General features: G+C 46.4%; 1 protein-coding gene across 4 annotated transcripts; it reads right to left on the reverse strand.

Moving 5' to 3' along the window:
- Positions 1–1,530: 1,530 nt before the first annotated feature.
- SPP2 (secreted phosphoprotein 2) lies at positions 1,531–12,924 on the reverse strand. Of its 4 annotated transcripts, none has more exons than XM_061379378.1 (7): positions 12,763–12,924; positions 12,547–12,671; positions 11,400–11,522; positions 9,773–9,883; positions 8,115–8,169; positions 7,059–7,166; positions 1,531–1,762 (listed from the first exon to the last, which is right to left on the reverse strand). In XM_061379378.1, exons 1-6 carry the CDS (start codon positions 12,824–12,826, stop codon positions 7,069–7,071), a joined length of 576 nt encoding a protein of 191 aa, XP_061235362.1. In that variant the 5' UTR covers positions 12,827–12,924; the 3' UTR covers positions 1,531–1,762; positions 7,059–7,068. The 4 variants fall into 4 exon arrangements, with proteins under 4 accessions (XP_061235362.1, XP_061235360.1, XP_061235361.1 ...); XM_061379376.1 differs by having other exon boundaries at positions 1,531–1,847; XM_061379377.1 differs by having other exon boundaries at positions 1,531–1,850.

The raw sequence follows: 12,924 nt of genomic DNA on the forward strand, positions 1-12,924 counted from the left end.
GCACTAAATGGCACTGTTATATTCCCACCAGATATCCAACCAATTTGCCTGTTTCTGTCTTAGGAAATTCACCTCTTATTTTGATCCAGTTTGACACAAAGCCATCATGAGCATGAGAGAAAACAGCTAGCTGGATATCCAGCACTCAAAGGGCATCTCTCCCAGAGGCCTCTTCCATTCAGTAGCAAAGAAACAGAGCTGGAAACAGGAAAGCGAAGACGCAGAGAAAGACAGGAGGAAAAACATACTCGGTCCCAGAACTGCAAGCTCCTCACCTGCTTTCTTTCCATTGATTCCAGGAGCAGTGGAAAGCCATTCTTCATAAGGTGCTTGGTAAGAAGAAAGCTATTTCATTGTGATCTCGGTGTCAAGTAACACGCAGACAATCAAACTGCTGGCTGCACCAAGAGCTTCCTGTGTGCAGTTTGAAGCAGGGCCTGCAGCTCAGTCAGGAGAAGGTCCCCTCCACCACAGGGCTGCTCAAGCTTTATAATCCTGCTGATACAGGTGCCTGCCCACCAACCCAGCATAAAGGTGAACCTTTGCTGTTACCCCAGCTACATACAAAACACCTCTTCAGTACCCTCACTGTGCAAACAACAGCTTCTGTAGGAACAGCTTCTGTTGCCTATTTATGGATGACTTGTGTGTGTTCAGTGGGATCACATCTGCACTAGGTGAATTAGGTGTGCAGAGCCCTAATGCCAGCCTGCACCATAACCAAAGAGCCCATTGAGGAGTATTGAGAAAGCTGATGCATTCTCACTGCACCTCAAGGAAATTTTTAACAGAATTCTTTATACATACATACGTATTTTTGCAGGCATACATTTGTACATATATACATATCTTTGTGTGTGTGTATTGTGTTTAGATATCGGATTGCAGCTGTGTGTGTATTAGCTCTAAGTCAAGTTAGAAATCTTGTGATTCACCTTCAAATTGTGAATGAAACCTGCACTGCTGCTGGACACAACATATAACCTCTTATCCCTAGGCATAAACTGTTGACCAAGTATGGGACTAAGACTGGATCCAGTCATGAGTTCAGAAAGCAAGGGGTCCATGCTGAACCCTGTGACTCAACAGGAGGATCTCCCTTGTCCCTTTATGTCCCCAGTTTCTGTACACATCACATTAGTCCAATTCTATATAAATCATCACCAATTTTGATACAATTTCCTTTTACATCCTGTAGAGTGAACCTTGCCATTGAATTCTGTTGAAACAATAGATCTCTAACATCACTTTTGCTGGTATCTCCAACACTGATTCTTTGAGGACTTCTAACCACTCTTGTCATGACAATTAGTACATGACTAATGTCATGTACCAATCACTATCATAGGTTCCCTCAGCTCTCCACATGAGTCAAGTATCCATTAAAGCTTGATTACTTGTGGGCTAAAACTTGGATTTGCAGGAAGACACCTTGTCCGCAGCTGCTGCACCCCAGAGAAAAAGAAATGGAGTGTTTATTAGTTTGACTAAAGATTACAAGCAACCAGAGAGCAATGCAGAATAAACAGATGGAATAATGATCCTTTAATAGCATCATTAGAGGATGGTGCATCACATACTGGACACGTAACTGTGTCTAGGTGTCTGAGAGAGTCCTCCCACTGAGATCTAATGCATCAGAAGGCAGCTATCAACTCACAAGTGTGGGCACTTAGCGTCTCAGGAGCTCATCCACTGGCCATTTGACGTCACAGCAGAAAGCAAGTTTAGGGAAAGACTTCCGTTTCATTACGGAATGGTTCTGTCACGGAAAAGGAAAGGAAATGGCATCAGCTTCTTTCTTCCCATGCTCCACCTCTGAATCTTGATTCTTCTCATTCTCCGATCTACTTTAAGACAAGGGAGGGGGAGAAATGGCATAGCTCAGGATTTGTCTCGTACTTGACAGAAATAACCAAACATCCATGGCCTCAGATAAAAAGTGCATCCAGCTTCACTGAACTGCTTATTTATTGGTTTAGCATCAGAATCACACCACAAGGAATCTGTCATTGTGCATCCACAAACCACTCCACATGTGCACAGATGAAATGTCAGCTGTTCATTGGTGTAAAGGGAAAAAAAGAACCAGACTGATGGAAAAGATAACAACAGGGAAGTAAGTACAGGACACAGATCAATAATACTGCAAAGTCTCAAAGCAGAGCTGGCTCAGGTTAGAAGCTGATGTATTGTCTTCTGGGATTTGCATCTGAATTAAGAGCTACAATATGGGGAAGAAATCTGGGATGTGTTTTTCCAAGGGAGCATGTGACTGCTTCCACAGCAGTCTGTAGCCTGCACTGTATCTTCAGCAACTTTGTCACCATGGCAACCTGACATTCTTCTGCAAGACACATTGGTTAATAACATTTTAGGGATAGATTGTGCCAGAAGGGAGCATCCACACACGACAGATACAGCATCCCTCTGAGAGGAGCTTGTCCAGGAGCATCTGGGTAGCGCCCAGCCCTGCAGATGCAGGATGCAGGCCAAAGAACCAGGACCAGCTACAACACTCAGCACTGGGAACAAAGAGATGAGAAAAAAACAGGGAACAAGTGGGAATATGGGAAATTCCAGTTTAGATTAAGAAAAAATCTTTTGCTGGCAGAACTGGGCCGGCTCAGTCTGGAGAAGAGAAAGCTCCTTAAGGGGAGACCTGAAAGCAGCTCCAGTGCCTAAAGGGGCTACAGGAAACCTGGAGAGGGGCTTTGGAAAAAGGCCTGTAGGGACAGGACAAGGGGAATGGCTTTAACCTGCCAGAACAGGGAAGTCTGAGATGAGCTCTTAGGCAGAAGCTCTTCCCTGTGAGGGTGCTGAGGCACTGTCACAGGGTGCCCAGAGAAGCTGTGGCTGCCCCATCCCTGGCAGTGTTCAAGGCCAGGTTGGACACAGGGGCTTGGAGCAACCTGCTCTAGTGGAAGGTGTCCCTGCCTGTGGCAGGGGGTTGGAACTGGATGAGTTTTAAGGTCCCTTCAAACCCAAACCAGTCTGCAATATTCAAACCTCATGAACCTGGCCCTGTTTGAACAAGTGCTGGGCTTCCAGAGGTCCTTCCCAGCCTTTGTGATATTTTGACAAGCTCATTTTTATTGCTTGCAAAATCCAACATTAAGCAGTAAGCTGGAAGACAGTCCTCAGTTGGTCTAATCCTTCAAAACAGATCCAGAAGAGGTGGACAAAGAGCAAGGCAAAAATCACTGACATTCAGAATAGCGGTAAGAGATTATCACAGCAGCTGTCCTCTCTGCTGTAACACCTCTGCTTCAACCCTGCACCATGATCTGACCTGAGCATCAGGAAAGGTCCTTCCTGGGTCTGTTTCAACTTCAGTCCTTCACCTCTGAGCAGATGAAAGAAGGCTGACTTCTCTGCTACAGAAACCAGATGACACCAAGGACTTAGCTATCACAGACAGGCTCCAAGACAGCTTGTCATTTCCTCCACGTTGCCTAAGTGATAAATTGCTCCAGCTTTTACTCTTAAAGCCGATTGGATATGGAGCTCAGGCACTGTGCAACAGATCCCATTCTGCAGGGATTTTCCTTCCCTCTGATGCTTCACTTCTTTCCCCCAGAAAGCAATACGATTCTTTCTGAGAGCTGCAGAAAGTGGAGTGGGTGAACTGAGAGGAAAAGACAAAGACAGAACATATGAAGCCATGAGAATACAAAACTGGAACTAGAATCAAGCAGCTTCTCAATGAGGACACGGGATAAAAGCTCTGCTTTCCACACCCCAGGAGGGTGATGTAGCCTGCTCCATTATTGTTTTTGTAGAAGACACCCCAACAAGCATCCATTTCACTCTGAAGCTTGGATCCTGGATTTCTTGGGTTTGACAAGAGGCCTAATGTTATTCTTCCACTGAAAACAAACCACTACTATTCACTGATGCCAGGCCATTCACTTCTGCTTCTGCAAGGCTGTTAATCAGCTTCTAACAACTGCCCTTGCCACATTCCCACCAGCTGTAGGCTCTCCCTGGTGAGAACTCAGCCAAAGAGCCATTGTCACAGCCCCTTGGCTTGATGCAGATAGAATTTGGCATTAATTACACTTTCCTTGTGTGATTAACAACAGTAAGAATCAGTATTCACAATCTCCATATATATTACAAGCAAAGGCAAGAGCTTTCTTCTCAGTTTTCCTGTTCAAGGAAATGAAGCAGTGGTGGTGAGACTCCCTACAGCAGTCATAGATCAGACTCCACCCTGAGGAACATAACCTGACTTAAGCAGTTGATTTTGGAAGAGCAGAGTGTTGGGGCCCTTTTCCTTTGCTTTCTGGGGTTCAAGGTGTTACTGAGTTTGAGCCACTTTTTCAGCAATTCAGAGCCACAAACACCATCAAGCAGGTTCCAACCAATGGAACCTATCATTTGCTGATACTGTGGTGACTGACACAGCTGCAACTAACTCTACACACACCTGGCAGGCCAAGCTAACTGATGACCTTAATGCCTGTTGAAGACTAAGGCTGTTAGGGTGACCAGATGTTGTGCAGCAGCTGGCTCTCCTGCTATCTCTTGTTGATGTGCCTGAGCTCCTTGCTGGCCCACAGCACAACATGTGAATTTTACAGTTCCAGAGATGCACTAGGAAGTAAATCCAGCAAATCTGATTAGGATTTGTCACTTGAAGTAAGCTCATTAATCACTGATGTCGTTCTTTCCTATGCAGTTTGCTAACTCGTGCAGGCACCAGCAGGATCTGAAGGCTGGAGGCTTGGAAAAGTTCTTTATATAACCATTGCACTGATCTTTTTTTTCCTCTTGAATATTAATATTCTAATAAATAAAGAGCCACAAAGCACTGGTGAGCTACTTTAGCCTCGCTTTTTGCATAGACTCAGGCACAGGATATTCACATTTCATTACTTACTTGAACTTGTCTTGCTTTGCCTCTCAACAACAGGTTCCTTGAATAACAGCTGAAAGTCACCTATTATTAAACTGCTGCTTCCTCAGCCTCTGCCAAAATACTCTCAGATAAGCTGAGCTCCTGCCATCTCAACACACAGCACTTACTTTCCATTACCCACCAAACACAGCCATCACAGCACGGCTTGTAACGATGCCAGCCATGAGCCCACAGGTGCCAAACAGAGGGGAAAAAGCCAGGAATAATATGAACTCATCTGGATATGTGTGGCTCCAAATTGAAGCCACAGATGAAACCCTCTAGTTCTGAATACAAGTGAAACAGAGAAATAAGACTTCTCTCCAGACTTTCTACCTAATAAGTCAAATGGATAAAAACAAGAAGAAAAGGGAGTTTTGAGGGGGTTTGAAATTCTCCCTTAATCTCCTGATGTATCTGCCTCTGAGATGGCCAAAACCTAGGACACTGATATGAAACACGGCTCCATAAATGACACAACCCGTTTTCCAGAGCAAGCAGAAAGTATTAAAATCACAGAATATCTTGAGTTGGAAGGAAGCCATAGGGATCATCAAGTCCAACTCCTGCACAGGATTTCAAGAACCATAAATCCCTCCCAATTTGCTTCACATTCTCCTTCCAGGAGATTTGACAGCTTGCTCCAGTGTAGAAATCTGTTAGACATTAGATACAGGAACACAAAACATTTGTGATTACTGCTTAAAGGGGTCACCTGCCCTTGAGAGCCACAGATTTCATTTAAGATACCTGGCACTTTCCAGATGCCAAGACAAGGATGTCTCCCCATGCAGAGCACATGGATGCCCTTGCATACAACTCTTCTGGAAGACCAGCTGAAGAAAACTCAACCCAAATTCACTGAGCCAGACTGAGAGAGGACACTCTTCAGTAAGCCTGAGTCTTTCCACACCATCTCCCTGGATGAAAGGTACACAGAAAGACACAGAGTGCATACCAGAACGGCACTGCAATATGCTCAAGGAAGTTCAAATACGCTTAGGGAAGCTAAAGGTTCTTATGAGAGGAAAGGCAGTGATTACAACAGCCTATCACCTTTACTGGCTCATAGATAAACTAAAATAGCATATGGATTAATGAAATCCTTTTCACAAATAAAGACCTGCCTTAGCAGAATGACTGCGTTTTCCTTTCAGATCTAAATTTGAGGAGAGTAGGGGTTACATCTCCTTCAGCACATACAGATTTATCACGGATGTGCTTATGAGTAACATGTGTTAGTTTTTGGTGAGTCATCTAAGGCTGTCTTGTTGCCAATGCAGCAGGCCTGAACTGAGCTCCATGCACATGGAGCATTAAGTTCTGGCACTTTGTGCAGGGACAGGGACCTGCTAATGAGATGTACCCAAGCGTGTGTGCAAGCCTTTTAATCACAAAGACATAGTGCTAAGTGATTTTGTCTTCCTTTTCCAGCTACTTTAGAACTGGTTAGCATGCCAAAGAACATCCTCCATTCTGTGTTCCTAAAGCTCTTTCTTCCCTTTAGATTAACTCCATCAGACAGCAGGTGAAATATCAGCAGCAATTACAGCTGCTCCCACATAACGCCTTAGAAGTAGAGCAGCAAAGGTGGTTTGTGTAGGATAGACCTTGCCAGCTGCAGTGAAGCATGAACACCATCTATTATCATTCCCATTAACTCAAACATCTCCTTCACAGCTTCTCTGCAACAAACACATGCCCTGAGTAAACCTCATCTTGGTTCTCCCAGATACCATATTACACATTTGCTTTTTGTCTGCTGACCTGTGTAGCCTAGGGTGCCCTGTTGCATTAGATTCAGCACAAAGACATGGCCTGCAAACGAGCTTGCAGTATAAACAGGTACAAGAAGCCAGAGCACCAGCACAAGAGTGGTAGGTGACTTGCAGAAAGACTGGGGTACCCAACAACTCTTCGCCAATACACAGCCAGGGCAGTCCACTGGCACCAGAGGTTGCACCCCATCCATGGTGCTTGTAGTGTTGTTTGTGTCCCCGAATTTCTCCATAAGCGAGTCCTACAAATGCTGGGAGTTAAATAGCTTTTAACATGTTCACAGCCAAGAAGGACATTCTCAGAGGTCCTTTATCCTGAGTCACTTGCCCACCCTGCTGCAAAACTGCACAAAAGCTACCCTTTGAATTTTACTCACCCAAAGGGTATTATTCCATCTTGTCAGAGCTGAAGTAGCTGGGTTTATGCCAGTCTCCATAGCTGCTGCCTCTTCCCCTTGAAGGGAAAGCTTCAGGAGCAAATACGTCTTTGAAAAGAAGAACATGGAGGCATACATGAGCATTACATACTTTCAACCATGCATTCATTCAGCACTTCACATAACACCAAAACAATCTCAAGGATGCCCAGAAGTACTCATTACAGAATCACAGAATGGTTTGGGCTGGAAAGGACCCTAAAGCTCATCCAGTCCCAACCCCTGCCACAGGCAGGGACACCTTCCACTAGAGCAGGTTGCTCCAAGCCCCTGTGTCCAACCTGGCCTTGAACACTGCCAGGGATGGGGCAGCCACAGCTTCTATGGGCACCCTGTGCCAGTGCCTCAGCACCCTCACAGGGGAGAACTTCTGCCTATGTTCTAACCTGAACTCCCCCTGTTTCAGTGTGAACCCATCACCCCTTGTCCTGCCATTACAGTCCCTGATGAAGAGTCCCTCTCTGCATCCTTGTAGCCCCCTTCAGACACTGGAAGCTGCTATGAGGTCTCCACACAGCTTCTCTTCTCCAGGCTGAACAGCCCCAATGTTCTCAGCCTGTCTCCATACGGGAGGTGCTCCAGCCCCTGATCATCCTTGTGGCTTCCTCTGGACTTGCTCCATCCTTCTCATGCTGAGGACACCAGAACTGCACACAGTGCTGAAAGGGGGGTCTTACGAGAGCAGAGCAAAGGGGCAGGATCACCTCCTTTGACCTGCTGCTCACGCTGCTGAGGATGCAGCACAGTTACAAGAGCACAAATCTGGTCATCCAAAAAACATGTACACAGACCACACAAGCCTCAGCATTGCCTTACTTCACACCTAATGCCCTCACCACTTCCTCAATGAGACACCCCTCTGCAATGGAAAAAGCAGCTGGCTATGACCTGAGCAAACTGCTTTCCTTGTCCCTCAGATAGATGATCTTCAGGTGGTCCATGCAGATGATCCAAAAGGCAAACACATGCTAGTCTAGCATGGCAGGAATGGCTTACCTTCTCTGCGGCTGCTGCCTCGCCTGTTGGGGTTCATTATGGGCATGTGCATAAACTGTAAAGGAAAGATGTTTCTTATCAGACCTTATCAGAAGTCTCCCTCTCCTCCATTTCCCCATGTACTGTGTGATCACTGAAGTCATTCCAAACATCGTTATTCACTCCTCTGAAAACAAGACCACCGCTGATACTATTGCAAAGCACTGATGTTGCTAAGGAAGTCTGCAGGCTCTCCAGTCAAAACCTTTTTGTCCTTCATACCTTATCTGACCTTCTCCGGCCAGGCCAGCAGAGCCTGCACAGCAGAGTTAGTCTGCTGCAGTCACACAGGGCACCTCTGTGACTCAGTTAGCCCCAATTACTCTTTTAAAAGCTCTCTGTACTCTTCTTTTGTTGGTCTCTATCCAAGTAAAATGAGCCCAGCCTCAGCCAGTCACAATTTCTTCTCCTATTCAAATGCCACCAGCCTACAGGAGCTACACCACATCATCTCAGCCAGGTTGAGTTACAGCTCTAGAGCAAGAGCTACAGTGCACTTGCTGCAGGCCTTTGCAGAAAGAAATACTTTCCTTTTCATGTGCAATAATTCCCTTTGGCATTTACTCCTTATTAACATTGCAGGAAATATATTCCCCAGCAGGAATATTGGCAGCAGGACTGAATTTTAAGTGATAGTTAAAGAAGACTTGCAGGAAGATGCCTGCTTGTAAAAGCAAGTGTTTATACTGAGTGCCCTATTAAACAAGAGTTATGCTTAACCCACAGAGGACAGACTGAGCATCCCAGACTATGTTACATATTTCAGCACTTCACATGCAGCCTTTCTGTTCTGCAAAGCAAGGCTTCCTGTGGTGCATTCACTCCCTGGTTGTGAATAGAGCCCGAACAACAAAGGTGTAAAAATAAAACTAAATGGGAAGCCACTTTGGCAATTCAAAGCAAGGAAAAATGACACAGAATCCCATGTGCTGCAAGTTATTCATTCAGTCACTCCCACTTCCCCAAAATAAAGGCTGTCCATATCCTCTGGCACCTTGCTTGTGAAACTATCCTGGTTCCCCGTATATAACCCTCAAGGACAACACCCTCTGCAGAGCTCCACTTAAGTGCAGGCACCTAGGTTCATGTGTCAGTGCATAGAAAAAGCGGACATGAGCATGATGTGAAGAGCTCAAGGAATTCACAGGTTGGGTTGGCATTTAATCACACCTTAAACCCAAATAAGAGCTCAAAAAGGGCACACAAATCTCAGTAGAGCAAATGTTCTTCAGCTGTACTGTGATTACGTGCTCAGCTTGGAGCTGGCTTTGGTAACAGAGCCAGAGCCAGGGGTATCTGTTTCTGCCTAAGACGTGTCAATCAGTTTTCTCCAGGCATTGTGTCAATGAAAAAGGAGTGCTGGAGCTGGTGGCTGTGCCAGACTGCTGCAGAGATTCACGCTCTCCCCAGGCATCCATCAGGCAAGGTCAAACCTCTCAGCTGATGGAAAGTGAAGCGTTAGAGGAGACAGCTGGGTTCCAAACCAACACGAGTCTTGTGATCAAAACCTCAGCTGCAGCAGGAGCTGCAGCTCATGCAGCTGCACCTGACCTCCTTTAAAGAGAATGAGCTGGATTTTTGTTCCCCAAACAGTAAAAGTGAGCTTTCCCCTCCCTTACCTCCTCGCTGCTCAGTGATTCGGAGCTGGATGCGCCTTGATGGCACTGCACAACAATGTTGGAGATGAGCTCATGGGAGACTTCCACAACACTTCTGCAGAAAGTGGTTGGCTGTAACAGATCAAACCAGAGCAAATCTCTTAGAGCAAAGCCATAGGACAAAGCCTCTCACGGGGCCTTCACTGGGGATGGGAACTTGTACAGGGATTAAATTCCAAGAGGAAGATCGTACACCTCTCACATTATCAGAGCAGACTGTAGTCAGGTAAATATATTCTGGCAGCACATGACTACACCCAGGTCATTGCTCCACAATTACATGTCAGCTGTATGAAGCCTTCAGCCTGCTTGAGGTAGAAGAAAATCTCTAACTCCTTTTCATGGCTCTGGCATCACCAAGCACAAGCAGAAGGGCTGCCCAGGGCTATGCTGATGGCAGCTCCAGCTCTACAAGTTAAACTACCTTTAAGTCAGCTACCTTTAAGAAGCTCCAGCAAAACCTGCACCCAAGTCTGGAAAAGAGAGAGGTCCTCACACTACCTTTCATAGCGCATTTCCCCAGGAAGAAAAGCAGAGGGATGGTGTCTGTCCAGGATACAGTGATAACTTCACAGCAGCCAACACTTGCATCATTAAAGAGTATCTAGCAACAACCATCAGTTTCGTGTTATCCCACCTACATGCACACACAAGCTGCTTAAATCAAGAGTAGTTACTCAGAGAAGTTTGCCCCACTCTTCATGGAGTAAACTACCTCCTGAGGTAGTAGCATGACTCATAAGCTATAAGGAAAGCCTTTGCAGCATCTGTCCTGTGTCTTCACAGAATCCCTCCTGCTTCCTAACCATTGTGCCCAGGAAGGACAGGTAAGGTTACAGACATTCACAAAGGAAAACCAGTGTTTCAACAACTCATAGAATCACTGTAGAATCAAACTGATTTGTGTTGGAAGGGACCTTAAAGCTCCTCCAGCTCCAACCCCTGCCACAGGCAGGGACACCTTCCACTAGAGCAGGTTGCTCCAAGCCCCTGTGCCCAACCTGGCCTTGAGCACTGCCAGGGATGGGGCAGCCACAGCTTCTCTGGGCACCCTGTGCCAGAGCCTCAGCACCCTCACAGGGAAGAGCTTCTGCCTAAGAGCTCATCTCAGTCTCCCCTGTTCTGGCAGGTTAAAGCCATTCCCCTTGTCCTGTCCCTGCAGGCCCTTGTCCAAAGCCCCTCTCCAGGTTTCTTGTAGAACCTTGAGGCACTGGAGCTGCTCTAAGGTCTCTCCTTAAGGAGCCTTCTGTTCTCCAGGCTGACCCAGCCCCGTTCTCTCAGCCTGGCTCCAGAGCAAGAGCTGCTCCAGCCCTTGGAGCATCTCTGTGGCCTCCTCTGGCCTCACTCCAGCTGCTCCACGTCCCTCTTGTGCTGCTGCCCCAGAGCTGGATTGGGACTGCAGGGGGTCTCCCCAGAGCACAGCAGAGGGGCAGGATCCCCTTCCTGAACTGCTGCTCATGCTCTGGGGGTGCAGCTCAGAAACCACCCATGTCCTGCCAGGTCACTGGGAGCTTCTCCCCACCCAACACCCTCAAGTCCGTCATCCTACATCAATTTGGGGTTTCACATTCACACCACATTCACTTACCACAAAAGGCCCAATTCTGAAGTCACATGTGAACGGGTCTCTCCCCGATGCTTTCGTGCACTCCGTTTCACGGATGCTGAACTGCAGCTCCAGTCTATAGGCATCACTGTTCCACATGTCAACCTGGTCAAAGGAAGGTCAAGACAATACATAATTAGTGCCTGTCATTCCTCTATGCCTGCTACATGGCAGCCTTGCTTCTTTGTCAAGCAGAAGCCGACGTAAGGGCATTACGGCTCAGTGCCCAATTTAGAGCCGATTACTGTGCGTGAGAAAGCCTGTTTTATTGTGCTCAGGAATTTCTCTCTTAGTCAGCAACATAGAACAGCTTTCCATGGGGGTCTCACTTGAATCCCTACTACCACTGCAGGATCCTCCTACTGCTCAGAGTCAGCTGGGGGGACTTAAGAGCTCTCAAAGGTAGATAAGCATACCATTACCCTGTGTGCTACCCCATCTTCTGAGGGAAGCAGGATGCTAACAGCTCTGCTTTGAATATCTAGACTGCTGGGAAGCCTATTGTGCAAGTAAGTAGGCTTAGAAAGTAAATCCCACCACTGGAGGCAATTGAATTAATGCAGTTAATACAGTCTTGCATTGTCTGCCCAGGTGCCTCACAGGCAGTCTAAGCAGTGTTTTAGCTCAAGATGGGAGACTCACCCCACTCCCCACTGAAACCAAAACCCAAACCCCAACAACCAACAAAACCCCACTGCTTTCAAGTACTTTTCCAAACTAGATCAATCTCAAAGTCATCTTGTCATTCATCCTTGCAGAGGACTTGATACATGCCATCTATAGAAACAGAACAGTTACAGCATGTTACTCCTTAACTTTGGGTACCCAACATCATTCTTAGCAATGCAAATTAAAGCAGATAAAGAATTTCCTGCCTGTATTTAGACACTAACAGATTTAAATCAGCATTGGTGCATGGAGACAGATGACATAAATAAAGACTGGAGAAAGAAAAGAACATTTCAGTTCCCAAAGCCATCATTCCAGATAATGCCTCAAACCCACCCTCTTCCAAGCAGCATCAGAAAACTCCAACTAAATTTGGGGGTTCAGGGTTGGATGAAAAAGAGTTTTCCATCAGAGCAAAGCATATTGCAGGTAAAGGAATGTTCGTTCTCTGTGCACTTACTCTTGTGACGTGGCTCCTGACAACACCATACAGGTTTGTCCCCCGTGACTGAGAGTTGATCCTTGCAATGGAAGCGTTGAGAGCCTCTTCTGTGACAGGGAGATCATAGTCGTACACTGGAAAGCCTGAGATGAAGGCACAGTTCTGTTAGAGGTTCACTGTGGTCCCCTAAACCACTGTAAGAAAGAGGCCATGACTCCACTCTGAGCAACTTACCTGAACATGAGAAAATGCCCAGTGTGAGGACAAAGATGAAGCTCCTCATAGTTTGCCCTTCCATATCCTCTGGCCTTTTCCCTTTCCAAGCAAGGATTTCCAGTGCATATTCCTCTGTCCTTATATAAATGCAGCCTTGATCCTTACACCTGACCTTCCTGT

Source organism: Neopsephotus bourkii, unplaced genomic scaffold (assembly GCF_033783945.1).
Source record: "Neopsephotus bourkii isolate Nb327-2 ecotype Australia unplaced genomic scaffold, CSIRO-AGI_Nbou_v1 NB_1768, whole genome shotgun sequence".
NCBI lineage: Eukaryota > Metazoa > Chordata > Aves > Psittaciformes > Psittacidae > Neopsephotus > Neopsephotus bourkii.

What these genes read in the sequence shown, in the direction of transcription:
- SPP2 (XM_061379378.1), bottom strand. Translation starts at nt 12,826, where the DNA reads ATGGAAGGGCAAACTATGAGGAGCTTCATCTTTGTCCTCACACTGGGC. An exon ending in GGGCATTTTCTCATGTTCAG is followed by an intron (nt 12,672 to 12,762) that starts GTAAGTTGCTCA and finishes CCTTCATCTCAG; the next exon opens with GCTTTCCAGTGTACGACTAT. An exon ending in TCAGAATTGGGCCTTTTGTG is followed by an intron (nt 9,884 to 11,399) that starts GTAAGTGAATGT and finishes GATCTGTTACAG; the next exon opens with CCAACCACTTTCTGCAGAAG.